Source organism: Equus przewalskii, chromosome 1, assembly GCF_037783145.1.
Source record: "Equus przewalskii isolate Varuska chromosome 1, EquPr2, whole genome shotgun sequence".
In the NCBI taxonomy this organism is placed as follows: Eukaryota; Metazoa; Chordata; class Mammalia; order Perissodactyla; family Equidae; genus Equus; species Equus przewalskii.
The window spans coordinates 108,367,624-108,385,275 of record NC_091831.1 but is presented as its reverse complement, the minus strand read 5'-3'; the positions used below and the strand labels follow the sequence as shown (position 1 = coordinate 108,385,275).

Genomic DNA, 17,652 nt, shown 5'->3' with positions numbered 1-17,652 from the left:
CATTGGTTTGGGAGATCAAGTCACATGTTAATAAAACACAAATATTCCGTCAAGTAATACTTTGAAGGAGAGAGTATAGTTTATTTCTTCTCCAGGATGCCTTTCAATAAATAAATAACGAGGGGCAGTAGAGCATAGTAGTAAAGAGTGCAGACTCGGGTTCAGCCTTTTCGGCTGAACCATCTCAGACCTGCAAGCTCTCTGTGTCTCAGTTTCTGTATCTTACAAACGGGGCAGAACACACTGTTAGTGTCACCCTCATAAGGATCTGTTAACTCGCAGTGCCTGGTACCTGCTAAGCCTTCAGTGTTCCTTCTTACTATCATCATCATGAAATAGTTCTTCCGGGTCCCACAGTGACTGTTGACATTTTGTGGTGTAGTCATAGCTCACACAATGATATTCTTCTTTTTTTAAAGGAGAAATTGTTGTAAATGAAGTCAATTTTGTGAGAAAATGCATTGCAACGGACACAAGTCAGTACGATTTGTGGGGAAAGCTGGTATGCAGTAACTTCAAAATTTCCTTTATTACAGATGACCCAATGCCATTACAGGTGAGTTTTATTTGTACACTGTTTAATTATATCAAGGCTTTGGTGCTAAGTGTTACATATTATTACATAAAGCACAGGTGTGGAAAAATTATAATAAAATTATTAAGAAATGATTAATATAGTATTGGAAGGTATTACAATAAAATTCAAAATAAAGTTTCAGGAGAATATTGGGACTTGAGGGGTAGAATTAGTAAGATTAAGTCACCTGGCTTTGTTTACCTTCCGTGATCTTTGCTTATTTCCTTTCAATAAGAGAGTAATTGTTTCCTTTCTTCCAAATCCTTTAACCTGCTTGTCAAAACAAATATAGCCTTTTTTATCAATCATAAAGAGAAAAACTTAATTATTTACCAAATACTCTTATAAATGCTACACATTTTACAGTATTTTTAACCAATTAGTTTTTTCCCAAAAAAATCAAATTTTAGTTTCAAATTTCAAATTTCTAGTACAGTTGGAATAGAGAAAATATTGATAAAGTTTTTCTTTAATAACCCTCTTGCTATTTTATGTTCTTAGTGGAAAACAATAGTTCCATATAATTTTGATTTTTACAAGTCCTGGCATTCATTTGATTAACTTAAAAATCCTGAACTTTTCCTCGGTTCTTATTTTCTGTTTTGATTTGTAAAGTGTTATACACTTTTACCTCCTAGGTCTTTCTTTATAATAGTAATTGTTCTCTGATTAAATATTTGAATATTAACTGTTAACTTTTGATTGAAATGTCGTCTAACTATGGTAAGTACATTTCATATAGTCATTCATTAATTTCCCAAAATACTTACTGTATATTTGTCTATTTCTTGCAGCCTTCTGTAGGTACATGTAGACTAAATATAAGGCATTTACAGATGCCCAGATGTGGAAACACTAGCATATTTGGCTGGGTTTTTCATTTTGTTTTTAGCTTCATTTTGCTCTCTGGCTCAAGACTTCACTGTAAGTGAGACACATATACCTGGAATAGCTTAAACCTAATACCACAAATAGGAAAAATAAACCAGTGCCCTACTGACAGCAGGTTAATAGGGTCAACTCTGTCCTTAGTTTGAAAATGAGTATAAAGTGTTAACAGGTTAAAAAAAAAAGAAAGAGCTATAGTTTGCCTAAATATTTTTATTTCTAGTAGACTTTTGCTCTAAAAAGAATTATATTCTGCTCCAAAATCTCCACTGTGAAATCAGGCCATGATTTTACCCATTAAAATCTGATGACCTAGGAATTGAGCCCCTTTTCCTTTGTTGTTTTAGGGACAGTTTAACAGAACTAGATATGTAAATGTTTGCCTATGCAGTGATTGATAATATTATATATAAGGATATGATTATGATGTTGTAATATACAGTTTAACCTAATTTCTTTTTTTTTCTCCTGAGGAAGATTTTCCCTGAGGTAAAATCTATTGCTGATTGTCTTCTTTTTACTTAAGGAAGATTTGTCCTGAGCTAACATCTGTGCCAGTCTTCCTCTCTTTTGTATGTGGGTCACTGCCAGAACATGGCTGCTGATGAGTGGTGTAGGTCTGCACCCAGGAAGTGAACCCAGGCTGCCAAAGCAGAGCGCACTAAACTTTACCACTAGGCCACAGGGCTAGTCCCCTAATTTCATATTTAACAATGTGGGGAAGAAAGGTGGCGAGTCCGTGAACACAGCACGTATTTCCTTCTCCTCTTGCTTTACGACAAATAAAGTATGTTCTGAGATACGATATCCTTAGAATTGTCATAGCTGCACAGGCAAAAGCTTTTGTTCTTTCCAGAGATAGTCATCAGAGTTTCTTGTCACATCTAAAAGTAAGGCTCGTATTACTATGGTGAGGTTATTGGGAAAAGAATTAACAGGAACATTATTTTTTGTTTCAGAAATTCCATTACAGAAACCTTCTTCTTGGTGAACATGATGTCCCTTTAACGTGTATTGAGCAGATAGTCACAGGTATGTGTTATCCTTTACTAGGTCTGTAAAAGCTCATTCTATTCTGGAGGTATTGCCTGAAGTATCTTGGGGTGGAATTTTATTTCTCTAGGTTTTTTCCCCTTTTTTGAGTCCCAGGAACATTAATGAAAGAAAGAGAAGTCAAGAAATTATTTTAAAATGGAGATTTAGAATGGTTAGCTTTATATTTTCTAGTATTTGTCTTCTTTTTAATTAAAATTTTAACCATTAAATGTATGTAGATGGTGCTGGGTTTTGTGGAAAGAATCATTTAAAATATCTTCAGAAGCAAAGTTAAAATGGATCCCCTAAAGTTCTAGGAGTTATAGACAAATATGAAAGATTCCAGAGAAGCAGTGTGTGCAAGTGGCTGGTAACCTTCCAATTATTTTTGGTAAGAATCTATTAAAGTGTACTAAAAAGTGAGTACCAAGAAAGAATTTTTACACATTTTCTTTTTTCTTTTTTAGTAAATGACCACAAGAGGAAGCAGAAAGTACTAGGCCCCAACCAGAAACTGAAATTTAATCCAACAGAGTTAATTATTTACTGTAAAGATTTCAGAATTGTCAGATTTCGCTTTGATGAATCAGGTCCTGAAAGTGCCAAAAAGGTAATGCTGTTAAGTCTTATGAAGTTCTGGGTTTTATACTCTAAGTACAGTTTCAGTGCTCTGTGGAAGTTCTCTTAATTGCTCAGATTTTTTTTTTAGGGGAAGTTAATCAGATATCTCCTTAATAAAGTCAAAGCCAAGAATGTTAAGAGAATTAGTTCCTTGGACTAGTTTACGGCTGCTTTAAAGTATTTTATATAATTTTTTTATCATCTCCTAAAATAACAAAAAGCTATCATGGAGAGATTAGTAAATCTTTTATATTAAGACCATTACCGACTGGTTTCTTTCTTGGTTAAAAAGATTGAAAAGATGAAGATGTATTGTAATCAAGATTTGGTAAGACTTTTAATTTAGTACCTCAGAACTTTATCAGCAAACTAAAAGCTAGACTTAGCTTATATAGGGTTAGGTAAATATATAGTTATGGGAGGGCCCTAATAATTATTAGTGCTTTAAAGAAATCTTAATTAATTTGAGTGATACTGCATAGCCAAAAGCAAGGGACTTTTTAATTGGTTTGTTTTTCGCCTGCCTTCTGGGGAATGTTTAGTGCCTACTCGTGGAGTAAGATTCAAGCGCAGAAATCCCTGCTTTTTGGATTCCACGTTTTGGCTTTGGCAGAAGAGTAAGGCTGGTGGATCTGATGCCTCCCAGGTCCAGTGTGTGGTGCAGCAAATGCAGAGAAAAATAACAGAATTTCCAGGGAAAGCCTGCTTCTGTATATTAGGAATAGAAGAATAGTGTCATAGTGAAATAGGAAGTTGCTTTCTCTCAGAAATGAGGCAACTTTTTGCACCACCAAAAAATGGGTGTATTTGTTTTCCATGGTCAGTAGGCTTACTGCAGTAAATGTTCTGTTGATATCAAAATGAGGCTGTCGGAAAAATCTTAAGGCACCTATCTTCGTATACTTTGGTGGGCCAGTGGATTTATTTTTAGAACTAGAATCAATGGTTTCTTCACAGGAAGGCAAGCATGAGATGAATATCTGAAAACCCATGACTACTGGGGCTAGATTATCTAGCAGAGTTTTGGTAGGTTCTATGGCTAAAAGTTTTCAAATAGAGTCTGTGTAACCATCTTTCATCATGCTGCATTATTGCAAATTCAACTAGATAACTTTTAAGGCCCCTTTCAGCTGTTCAGTTCTGCAGTTTGTAATTTTGGCATTTTACTAATTTGAGATTCCTATTCTTATATAGAAGGACTTTAGAATTAATTAGGTAGTAGACTATACCTAAAATATTTTAGCTAAGTTAGTTTCTTGAATTTAAGTATATACTTGTAATTTAATCACTCAAAGTATCAAGAATTTGCTTATGAAAACCTTAATTTCAGGATATATAACATCTCAACAATAGGGACATCACAGAACTTAGGGAGATTGGGTTAGGACAGGATAGTTTTTAAGCAAGAAAGATCCAGTGGCTTAATATTACTCAGAAACTTAAGTCTCTTCCACTCTCTACTGTATTTTTCAGATGACACTATTTCAATAATTGGAAATCGTAATAATTTGCCTTAGTTCTTGAGCCATCTAGAATACTTGTTGGTCATTTTTGATGTGTGATGCAGTGTGCTAAATTTAGTTGAGAAGATAAAGCATGAGCAAATGAAAATTAGATAACAATACAAAGTAGCAGTATAAAAGATGTTCCGCATAAATAGTTGCCAAATGAATGAAACGGATAATAAGTGCTCTGGAAATTCAGGATATCCTTTGTGCTGCTGGTAAGTGATAAAGGGGTCTGCACAAAACAGCCTCGTCCCGACTTCTTATGCCCCTTCCCAAGACCAACTTTCTGGCAAAAATCCTTTCCCCACTGTCTTAAATATATAAAGCATGTTACCTTGGGCCCAAAAGTACTCTGAATTTTGTACAGTCATAGGAGGGGAAACGCAGGGAAGAAAAGTAGAGACAATAAGAATATTACTTATATTCAGAAAATTTTTTCCCTGATCTACATCTTTTCAAACACAGAGGGTTAAGTCATGTGTGGCTGCTAAAGCTTAATGGTTTCAAGAGTTAAAAGTTCTAGCATACTCTTTTATTTCAAGTGAAAGTTTTCATCTAAAATTAGGTAACTGTTGGGAAGTTACAGCTTGATTTTACCTCCTGGAAACTTTGAATGCTGTTTTCTCTGGAAATACTTTGATTTTATAAGTTGTTTTAAAATGACCAGATGCATATTCAGAGTTCTCTGGTAGGTAAAATTAGTTTTGAAATACTGGAAGCGTTTCTTTTCTGTTTGAAATAGGAAATCTCGAAATGCTAAGTTTTTCACATTTTTTAAAATGTTGCTCTGAAATCTTTTGGTAGTCTAGTGGAGTTGCCTAAATTGTGTTAGGAGAAAATTAGATGAATTTGTGCTACTGCATTTATTAGCATTCATCTCTTTTAATCTTGTGCTGTCACGAGTAAATAAGGATATTTGGGAAAGGTCCGTATAAAGAAAAAAGGAATTTGATAGTGTAAAATTGGACATCTAGCCTTAAAACAACTTTGAGTCACAATTTCCTTTTGAAGAACCTTTGCTCGAAACTGAGGGGCAAAAAAAAAATAAAAAATACTGTTTTTAATGACTTACCGCTTATAAAAAGGTGTGTGTGTGCGTGTGTGTGTGTATATATGTTTTTTTTTTTTTAAGATGGTAAGTGAAATATATGCCCTTTGTCTCCACTGTATTTTCAAATTAGTTGGTTGTGAACCATTTGTTCAGGCATACTTTCTAGAAGTGAAAATTCAACTCATCTATTTAAAGAACAAGTTGGCCTTTCCTGAATTATCATTTTTGCCTTGAATCTGAAACTTACTCCTTGATGGCTTTCAGACCACAAAAGTATAGGAAACCATTTTTGTTTGCCAGTGTGCTAGATAGAACTTGATGAGGTTTCTCCGGTGTTGTGCCCCTTGCTGGTCTTAGTGGAGAAACAACCAACTGTGTGTACTTCTGCCTTCTGTCCAGACAAGAGTATCAGTCTTGGTACAAACATCACTTCAAAAGGAGTTTACTGTTTTCCTCCAGTAAAGTGTTTACCTTAATTTGATGTCTTTAACCAAGATTTTCTTCATTTCCTATGATAGCCAGGAAACGAACTATTTCGGAGGCAATTTTTAAAGACGTAGTGTTTTTCTAAAAATGTTTAATGCTTAGGAAGTACCTTACAAAATTATAATAATTTTACATGAAAATGAGACCTACTCTTTTAAGTCTTTCAAACTCTTAATGATGGAAGCTAGGAATGCGGACAGGCTTTTTTCATAGTGTGCACATAAAAGCTCAAGGCAGAGGACTCCCGGCTGTCTTTCACTTCTCAAGAAGTCCTGCAGTAACAACATGAAGGTAATCCAGATAACACAAGCTGTATGTGCCTTTGTCTGGGTTCCCTTACTCAGGTTATCTGAAATAAGTCACACACGCTTGTAATTACGCTGCTGAACAACAGCTTTAGTTCATGTGCCCGGTTCCCTCCAAAATCAGCCATTGTCCACGTGATTAAACTGACTTTTAGTTCCACAATATTTTTGGTATTCTTCTTTAAAAGTAGATGCTATTAGACCTACTCTTTTGTTTCCTAACCTTTTTAAATATGATGTGTGCTATTTTTAAGGGCTTTTTAGAATTGAGGTATATTGAGTGTTGCCTAGGAGATAGGCTTCGTTTGTTTTGTGGCCATAGGAAAACCTATTTCGTAATCAATGATCTCTGAATTTCTTTTGTGTGAACAAGGCCTGCTTTCTAAATGTCTTAGAGAAAGTGGATAGCCTAGTATTATTGGCTTGGAGCATTTTCCTTACCATGTTAGCAGCTAATTTTTTCAACTAGTATTTTTAGTGCAGCTGCTATTAAGCACAAAGCACCTTCAGGGAACTACTAAAGAGATGGCAAAAATGCACAGGTCTTCAGGTCTTTACTCAGATCTATGCAGAGAGGTCTTTCCTTGTTTCCTTCTCTAAATGATTAACCTACTCTTTCATCTCTCACTGTAGCACTTATGTCCTCTTCCCTGTGGGAGTTTTTTCTCCTTTAGCACTGATGATGATCTAACTCACTATAGTTTTTCTTGTTATCTCGCTTAGTGTCTGTCTTCTCATCAGAATGTTAGCTTACTGAGGACAGGGCTTTGTGTCTGTTCTGTTCACTGCTGCATCCCCAGGGCATAGGATATGGTGGATGCTCAGTAAGTATCTGTTGAATGAATGAGGGATGGGGCATCTACCCTTGAGAAATTAAACTTAATCGCGGAAGTAAAACAAAGAACCTGTGTCCCACTTTTTATCCACATTCATAACGTTATGTGAATAGCTTGAAAGTACAGCTACATAAACACAGTTAACTAAAGATACACTTTATATTGAATCTGTTGTTATTCTGAGAGAACAGAAGGGTTTCTGCAATTGATACTGTGAAATTGGCTCAGTCTAGGAAGACTTATGAAGAGATTAGAATAGAACAGAGATCACAATTTCAGAGAAAGCGTGATTGGCTGAGCAGTGGAGAAGGATTTCCTGAGCAGAATGTGGCAGAGGAGATGGCTGGGACTAAGTCAGGCAGAATATGTGCAAACGTGTTTTTCTCTGACCAGAGACTACTGAGGGAATATTAGGAAGATAAGGGATGCCTGGTAGAGGAGAACCAGTTTTGTGAAGACTCAAGAATAAGATTTAATTTCTTATGCAGATATCTGGGAATCAGCAAATTACCAGAGAGCAAGGTTTGTTGGTCAAAATTTCATCTTTAGAAGAGAATTCTTAAGTGTTGTGGATTTTTTTTTTAGAATGTAGAGAAGCCCACAGAGATGCCATGAGTATGACTTAAGGATGTGGCTGTGGTAGTGCAGAGAAATGGGACAAAAATGGAAAATAATCTTGAGAAAAGTATAACTAAGCTATAAACTGAATATGATGCCTGGAGGAGTAGGAAGTAATAGGGTGTTTTGAAGGTGCAGATTTCAGTAGTTTTACTGCTGGAGAAGTGCTTTAAGGAAGACTGAACAGATCAGCGATGGGAATGTAGATAACTGTCTCCTACGTTTGGTAAGTGGGACTCTCATCTAGCTCTCCTATAGGCAGTGAGAAAATCAAGATATTATATAGGTTTCAGGAAGCTTTCTTTGTTGTTGGTTTTAGTCAAAACTAAAACTAATGATGGACTCTTCTTAGTTGTATATTTTAATTTACTAAGATAGGAAACACTTATTCTGTAGAAGATTTTTAAAATATATTTTAGACAAGAAGCTGACACATGCTTACCAGTTAATAGAATTTACGTCAGTTCACCCCAAACACCACTAGTTTGACATGGACTAACAATTAACTAAACTTTTCTTGTTTACTCACTGTTGTGTGTATGTTGTTCTGGCTTAATGCTTTTTCTTCTAAATGATATTTAATCTTTTTAAGTAAGATCTACTGTTCTCTCCTGTGTGTGTCTTAAATTTCTTCTTTCTTCTTGGTTGATTTAAGAGTGTTTTCTCCCACAGAGAAACTCCCATAGTTCAGGGCTTTGGAAGCATAAGGCACCATCCTTCGTTCTATCTAATAGCAATTGAGAATAATAACCGTATTTCCATGTATGGAGCTCCTCCAGAAGCCAGGCATGTGTTAAGATTATTAATCCTTACTACAGCTGTAGGTATTATCTTCATTTTACAGATGCTCAAACTGAGGCTCAGAGAAATGAATTGACTTCACACAAATTACATGAAAAGTGCTTGGTAGAGCCAGGATGCAAGCCCTGATCTCTTTGTTTCAAAAGCCCATGCTTTTTCCACCACAGGCATAGTCTCAAACCATTTTACTTAAACACGATTTTTTTGATGTACCTCTGAGCCACCCATGTACTTTTCGATTTCTTGCTAATTTTTATCTTTTGTGTTTGTAACTTTAAGTTTAGATTTTTTTAATCCATGATGTAGGAACATTAAAATTTCATACCTTACATTATTCCTTCCGAATTGCTAGTGTTAAATCGTATTAGTCCCCCAAAAATCAAACTTTTTTTTCTTTGTTTTAGGAGTGGATATGGCACTGCCGTTTTGGAGAATGTTTCATTAGTTTTCACGTTTCGTTTATTTGAATAAAATTACTTTCCTGTTAAAATTCAACTCAGCAAACACTTATTGAATACTTATCATGTACTCACTAAAGATTAAACAGTTTGGGGGCACAACAGTGAATGAAATACCTGGCCTTAAGGAGCTCTTTTACATTCTAGGGCAACAGAAGAACATGTGAATGAGTATCCATAATCACTGCCCCACAATAATGCTCCCAGTAATGAAGGCCTTGCTGTACATTTCATTTAACTAAGTGTGTTAAAATCAAATTCTAAATGTAGAATTTTTCCTAGGTATGCCTTGCAATAGCTCATTATTCCCAGCCAACAGACCTCCAGCTACTCTTTGCATTTGAATATGTTGGGAAAAAATACCACAATTCAGGTAAATATGAAAATATTAAATATTGTGACTAACTTTACATTGTGTAAATTTTCTTTGTATGTTTATCAGAAGCCTCCAAGTACGTAACCTTTAACAATTGTAGAATTATTAGCTTCATAACTGTTAAGAGAAGTAAGCACTATATACTAAAAGAGACAATATTTGTCAGATTATTTCTTAAAAAGTGACCAAGAGGAACCTTTAAGCAGCTGTAAATATAGGCTTATAAGAATCATGTCAAATGTTTTACCTACAGTCACTGGCTTATATTTTATGATGAAGGAAGATAGTTCCACCTGCCCCACCCCCCTTTTAATTGGTAGCTTGAGTTAAAGTAATCTTATATTTTAAGAAAACTAGTAGAAAATTAAAGGATATTTGAAATGCATGGTCTTTTTGGGAAGGTGTGATTTCATGCAAAAGCTGAAGTGGTTAAACTTTTTAGTGGACATCATTAAGATTGTCAAAATATTGACTTTATATTTCTGAATAAGATTGATGAAAGGAAGATGAGTATTTGTCCAAAGGACAAGTGTAGTCTGGGCAGTTTTTGTAAAAGTAAAATAGTTCTCTTCATGTATCTGTGTCAGCAGTGACATCACCAGGGAAAATTCCAGATGATCATGTAATTCTGTACATTCTTTTTATATACAAATGTAATTTTAATCAACTATTTTTTAAGACCTCATAAAAGGATAGAAGAAAAACAAAGAGATCCTGTCTCATATTAGCCCCTTACGGGTTAGTGACCACACATCGACTGACCTACTGAGTCGCGTATTCTCCCACTCTTTAAAGAATAAACATAAGTCACTTTCATGTTTATAATGAAAGATGCATTCTCCTCAGCATGGTCTGGACAGGGATCTTACAAATTATTAATTGTACTGGTCTTTTACATTTTCGTGACCTCAAAACATATGGTAGTAGTTTAAATAATCTGTATAATAAAAGTATATTCTAGTATCACTATATTGCAAATACATTAAGATGTAGGAACAATACATAGGATCTACAGATGCATGTGGTAAAGTACATTTTCACTACTTTAAAAGATACTTACAAACTCCATAGAGATGATATATGAAGGTCACGCTTTGCAGAATGGGTAGCTTTTGTCTTGTACTATATTTACAGAAATTGGATGAGAAAGTATTTGTAACTTAATTTTTCTTATCAAAATTTAACTAACTGTAACTTAGACTTGAGCAGTACAATTAATTTTTTTATTTCTTAATATAAAGAAAATTCACTTATTGTCAAAAAATAAAGTATTATAGATCCTGCACTGTTAGGTGAATGTTCCTTTGGATCATCAAGCTACAGACTGTGATCATCAGGGTTGTCTTCGACAAGATCCTCAACCAGAGTTGCAAGAGAGTAGCTGAAATGAAAGTTTCAAGAGGTGCAAGAGCTGTAGGAGAGATTCTTTGATTCCCACTTAAATTTATGATACAGACCAACTCTTGATACTACTTTTTTCTTATAGAAATTACAGATCCATGACTTCTGCAGTAATGTAATGACTTGAGCTCAGCAAATACAGTAAACTTCATTATGCATTTGGTGACCCAATGCCTGCTTTTTCATAGCTTTCTTCATCCATTCCTTGTGGGCATCTTTGGGTTAATAATACTTTAAATAGCGTATTCAGCCCATAGCTCTTCTACTACTACTGGGTTTTCTTGTTTGCATCAATTAGTTCTTTGTATCTTGTTAAATATAGCTGTTGATAAAAATTGACAATTCATACTTAAAATATTCAGGAACGCTTTTATATTACATCCTTCAGATTCCTCCTCCTTTGACAAGTACTTCATAGACATAACACTTCGCCAAAGTTTTGTTAAGATTTCTCATAGGGTAACATCCTTTAATATCCTTCCATGCTGTTGCAGAAGCATAAACTGCATCTTTAAGATCAAAGGAAGCCTGAAATTTCCACACACTACAGTCAGAATTCATTAATTTGTGAGTGAAAGATGCCCAATAATCCACTCTTGAACTTCTGGATGACACCTTGATTCATTGGCTGGATTAAAGAAGTCCTTTTTGCAGGCAGGTAGGTGACAAAGCTGTTTCCACAAATAAGATCTGAAGTTAGCAGATGTCCCCTGCAGTTATCTAGCAAAAGAATCTTTTAGATGGCCTTGGGCATTCTGAGGTTTTCTTTCATATTTGGCATCACTCGAGTAAAAAACCATCTCTGAAAAGCTCACCGGTCATCCAGGTTCTCTGAGGATCCTAAAGTAGAGGGAGACGCATAGCACACAGGCTTTGGAACTTGTCTGTGCGCTGACACCACAGGAGGCACTGGCACAAACAAGAACAGTGGTTCTATTTTCTCTCTTTTAACTTGACAGAGTCCGCAATGTCCCAAAAGTACAGATTCATCTTTGTTATAAAATTGATGTCAGATTATGCTGCTGACAATTTCAAAGAATTGAAAACCACCTGAAGTTATCTGCAGCCTCAGTGTTAGCAGCTCTCCTCCGTGACAGACACTGTGCTGGCACGTGCTGTGATGCAATCTGAAGTTGTAATGTAGACTCCCAGCAGGAAAATGTACATTGCAGTGAAGTGTACTTCGTAATGTTTTCCTTTTTGTTAAAGTAGGTCTTGGTATTAGATTTTCCTTTAAATGCTTATTTGAAAACCACTTACAAAAGTACTCAGTCCATTTGAAACAGTTTAGAAATTTTTAACGTTTGTTGCTTGTCAGTTCTTTTAAGCTTCTCAGTGTAGCTATAAATGGTTGTGATTGATCCTTCTGTCTCTTGAATACTAGTGGTTCCTAAGCAACCTCGTGCATCAGAAGCCCTGGAGGAGCTTTTAGACGCGCAGCCATGCTGGCTCCACCCCAGGCCCACAGAGCCCAGATCTCCCATTTAGAGCCACTCTGTTGGCTTACGTCTGTTGAACTTCTTAATGATCACAGTTCTGGTTTTATCTTCTTCACCCTTCTTTATGACTTCTAATTTCTGCAATATTGTCTGAGTGATAGGCTTTTTTTCCACATGTTGACCACTTTTATTGTCTTTGCCTTGCTTGAGGCCATTCTGAATATGGATGGGGCTAATTAAATGGAAACTCAGATAATTTCAAAACAGTCTAAGATAAGACTTCTGAACTGTATCACAGAAGACAGCCAAGGGCAGGAGCACTCAGTATCTCATTTCACTTAAGTTGGCTGAGGAGCTATGTCCCAAAACCTCAGTCAGGTAACTGTCAGGGGAGCCAGATCTTTCTAAGATGACTGGCTTTGTCAGTCTGTTGCTATGACCTCTATTAGTGATCCACCTGTAGAGCAGGCCACAGGCATCAAGGCCCTGGGACTTTCTGGAAAGCAGTAGAATTTCCAGACTCAAATGCCAAATTGAGTACCTGTTCCACATTCCATAAGTTCTCACTGAAGAAGATGTAGAACATAAAAAAGACCTAGTCCTGGTTGTTGAGAAATGGATAGGTTTTGAACAAGCAAAACCTATAAAATAACAAACAGTGCAAGATCCTATGGTTGCCACCACTTTATGTTCAGAAAAATTTGTTCTGTTCTTAATTAGATCTTGAGACTCTGTTTTGCCAGAGAAACAATCTCATAAATAGTAGTATATTCTCAACCTAGCTTACTAAGGTCTGTAACTTCAAAACACTAAAAAGTATTCAGTTCTAGACTCTTAGCTCGGGGTATACTGCCAAACCATTTACAATCACACATCACTTAACAACAGGGATACATTCTGAGAAATGCGTCTTTAGGCAATTTCATTATTGTGTGAACATCATAGAGTGTACTTACACAACCCTAGTTGGTATAGACTACTACACACCGAGGCTTTATGCTACTAATCTTATGGGACCACTGTCGTAAATGAGGTCTGTCATTGACAGAAACGTTGTTATGCAGCACATGACTGTACATAGCTCTGTAAAAATTTTGAGTGTGTTCTTTATACTTCTGTTTTGGGGGTTGTTGCCTCATTGTGTGGCAAGGACCTCTGATACAGTGTTGAATGGTAATGATAATAGTGGGCATCGTTTCTGTTCCTGGTTTGAATGAGGATGATGTTTGCTGTGTTTCCGATAAATACACCTTTATCAAGTTAATGAAATTCCCTTTTATTCCTAATTTGCTAATGTTTGTTTTTTTTTTAAAAATCATGAGCAGGTGTTAAAATCTGTCAAATGATTTTCTGCACTTACGACCTGATCTTATGGTGTTTTTTCCACTTTAATTTGGTCATATGATGAATTACTTAGATTTTCTAATATTGAATAGCTTTCTCTGGTTTTTGGTGCTCTGGAACACTGTGTGTAAAGTGAGAATTGCCTGGAAAGTCCCTAAAGGTTCTACATTCTGGAGATTTACAACTCCCAAGTTCCCAAGCACACCTTCTGGTTGTTATTACCTAGAGAAGACACTGAGATAGAGTGGGGCTCTAGGATATGTGTTTAGAATTAGCATTTTAATTTTTAACAAGCTCAGCTAAAATCAGAATCACTGGCTCATTCTGATGCCACTTAAAGGATAAAATTCAGGGCCGGCCCCATGGCATAGTGGTTAAGTTTGGCATGCTCTGTTTTGGTGGCCTGGGTTCACAGGTTCAAATCCTGGGTGTGGACCTACACCACTTGTCAGCCATGCTGTGGCAGCAACCCACATATAAAGTGGAGGAAGATTGGCACAGATGTTAGCTCAGGGCTGATCTTCCTAACCAAAAAAAAAAAAGGGTAAAATTCAAAATTCCTAGCATGGCACATAGGACCCTTCATAATCTAGAGTAGCATTGTCCGGTGATGGGGATGTTCTCTCATCTGCATTGTCCAGTGTAGGAGCCACTAGCCACATGTGGCAATTGAGCCCTCAAAATGTGGCTGGTGCAACTGAGGAACTGAATTTTTAATTTAATTTTAATTTAGGTTAAATTGAAATAGCAATGTATGGCTGGCAGTTACTGTTTTGGGCAGCAAAGAGCAAGAGTCTAGGCCCCTCTAATTTTCCAGCTTCTCTTCCACCAGCCCTTGCATCCCTAATGCTCTAGCTGTATTTAATTACTTGATATTATACAATTATACCATGTTTCTTATGTTCTGCTCCACCCAGCAATGTGGTCAAGTCATGAGGCCTTTCCTGCCGCAGCCTCTGTCTCCAGTGAGAGCTCAGGACTTCTTCCTCTGGGTTCTCCTTGCACTTATACATCCAGCACACTGTGACCAGTGCTGAGCTTACCCTCCACCATCTTGTTAACACTTTCAGGACAGAGATAAAATGTTACTCATTTTTTAATTTTCGGGCCTTGGCACTTGGTCGGTTCTCAGAGAATACATGTCTTACACCAGGTGTTAATAAATAGTCTGTAGGAATGGGCATGGTATGTTCATGGGACAGTGAAGGATTTTTCATGGCTACAGGGGAGATTAGGAGTTAGAGAATAATAAGATAGAAAGGTCAGGACTTTTTTAAGAGAAGCCATTTAAGTTTGCTTGATTCAGTTGGAAAATGAGCATGATTGGAAGTTTAACACAAGAGTATAGCATCCTGAAAGCTTGTTTTTCAGGAAATGTGTCTGTGGCAAGCGGCAGGCTGGCTTGAGTGCAGCAGAGCATCATGTCAGGGGGTCAGCTGGAGACTTGCCGCATGTGCAGCCTGCAGCAGTGAGACACCAGACCAGGAAAGATTGTGCCACCTGTCACCCCAGATTGCCAGGGTAGATCCAGCTGACTTTTGGGATGCCTTCTTTCTCTCTGGTCACTCTGCAGGCCCTCCTGAGGCTGTGGGCATGCTCCCAGAGGATAGCTGCATTTCTCAATAAGAGAAGGCTTCTTGCTAAGGAAATTCAAGTGAGGCCTTCTCTGCTGAGATCTCCACATGGGACTGGTATTCTGGTGGAGTACAAGGAACGCTTGTGAGCTTATCCAAGGAAAATTGAGTAGATAGAGGAAGCCAAGAATTTTATAATGAGCCACAGAAAAGGGTTGAGAAGTCAATATTGGAAAGATGAAAGATTTGGACAGCTTGAGGACAGAGATGATTGTTGGGTGCATTCATTTTTCCAGGCAAAATGTGGAGAAAATTAGCAGTGACTTGAATTTACCCCACAGTTTTGGGCAGGGGGAGGAGGGAAACTCATGATTGGTTTCCATAGAGCAGTAGGGATAGAAAATTGAAAGTTAAGGAGAAAGTAAATGGAGAGGAAATATGGGCAGCAGGCACCATTCATCATTTGGGAAGAGGGTGAGTAAAAGGAAATAGGGAAAATGTATAGTGTAGTAGCTAGAGTGGTCCAGAGTGATCAAATGAAAGTCTTTGCAAAATCAAATTGACCTGTTTGTGTTTGAAGGCATTGGAGATGGAGCCAGTAGAAGGACAGGAAAATCAAAGGTGCTGAAGTATTTGGGAAAAAGCTGGGTAAAGACCAGACAAAATGAGTTCTCCTCAGAGAAGAGGAGGGTTGCGTTTTTCTCAGGACTTCTTTAAAGAGCAAGACGATCCTGGAGAGACCTGGAAGGAAGATAGGGAGGAGATACCACATCAGAGTATATTTGTGACAGGAGACACGGAAAGAGGAGAAGGAAGGTTGGATGAAGTGTAATTGTTAAAACAAAATTAATTATATTGCTTTTTCTTGTAGCCAACAAAATTAATGGAATACCCTCGGGAGGTGGCAGTGGAGCTGCTGGTGGAAGCAGCCAGAAAACTCCACTCTTTGAAACTTACTCAGACTGGGACAGGGAAATCAAGAGGACAGGTGCTTCCGGATGGAGAGTGTGTTCTGTTAACGAGGGTTACATGATATCCACTTGGTAAGTCCAATTTTGACAATGCTGTTTATAGCTGGGAGTGACGTCTTATGAATAATAATCAAACTCTGCTGTCATTGATGACTTTCAAGTTACAGTTAATAGAATATTTGTTTTTAACAATGCTTTAATGAGTATTTTATTTTAAACATATGGGCTTTTTAACATAATCACAATAGGAAATTGACAATAATTCTGTACTATCATCAGTAATCCAGTCAGTATTTGCATTTGTATCTTGTAAATGTCTTTTAGAGTTGGTTTGTTCAGATCAGGATCACATTGAACTTGCTTGATCTATCTCTTAGCCCTTTTAATCAATGACAGTCTCCTCCCACCCCGTTTTCTTTACCTGCCATTTATTTGTTGACCAAACCAGGTCATTCATTCTGTAGAATTTTCCACATTCTAGATATTGCTGATTTTATCCCCATGATGTGGGGATAAAACACATTTTATCCTTCAGTGTGTTCCTGTGTCTCCTGTATTTCCTATAAAATGTTCGTTAGCTCTAGAGGCTTAATTAATTAATTAGATTCAGGTTCTGGGTTTTGGACACGTATGCTTCATTAGGTGGCACTGTGTACCTCCTGTTGCATCACATGGGATCTCGGCATCTTTGCAATGCTAATTGACCAGTGGGCCCAGCAGCAGTCAGCCTGACCCATCCAGTACCAAGTTCCCCTTATATGTAATGGATTTAGCTGCCAGAAATGGTTTTCATTAAGAGTGAGGTTTGTTGCCCAGATCATTATTTCATTAAGGATTGCTGTTGGTCCTGTTCTGATTCTGTCATTCTTTCTGCTTTCTATCAAACTTTTCTCTCATCAGCTCTTTAGTACTCTGAAATACAGTTCATACAAGAAGGGCAATATAAATGTTTACCTTTTTTCCTTTATTTAGCCAATTTTCAGAATAATGAGCTGGTTCCCTAGAATCCTCCGAAGAGTGCCCTGAAAATTGTTTTTAAATTTGTTTAATATCATTTAGTACTCATGGATTTTTTAGAATGCTTTATTTTAATGTCGTTAAGGTCTGTATTAGTCCTTGCAGGTAAGCAGTGTTTTAAAACAAAACCATACCCTGTTATTACTGGTTGATCCAGTACCAGGAACTTCTGGGATTACAGTTCTGGGGAAGGTGCTTCGGAGCATGCAACTTGGGTCTTCTGCCCCCCTTGAATTTAAACTTTGTGGCCAGCATGCTCTGGTATGTTACAGTTTGAGAAGCACAAGACAGGGGCTGGCTGGGCCTGCTTCTGTTCACCTGCCTGGCAATGTGGAGGAAAGAGAGA

General features: G+C 37.0%; 1 protein-coding gene across 2 annotated transcripts in view; it reads left to right on the top strand.

Annotated features, from left to right (window-relative positions):
- Window positions 1–17,652, top strand: part of MTMR10 (myotubularin related protein 10) — a 48,914-nt gene that overhangs the window by 13,201 nt on the left and 18,061 nt on the right. For both annotated transcript variants that reach the window (XM_070571926.1, XM_070571934.1), the window contains 5 exons: window positions 420–556; window positions 2,425–2,497; window positions 2,968–3,110; window positions 9,467–9,557; window positions 16,190–16,361. In XM_070571926.1, coding sequence (XP_070428027.1) covers window positions 420–556; window positions 2,425–2,497; window positions 2,968–3,110; window positions 9,467–9,557; window positions 16,190–16,361 — 616 coding nt within the window. The remainder of the gene's footprint in view (window positions 1–419; window positions 557–2,424; window positions 2,498–2,967; window positions 3,111–9,466; window positions 9,558–16,189; window positions 16,362–17,652) is intronic.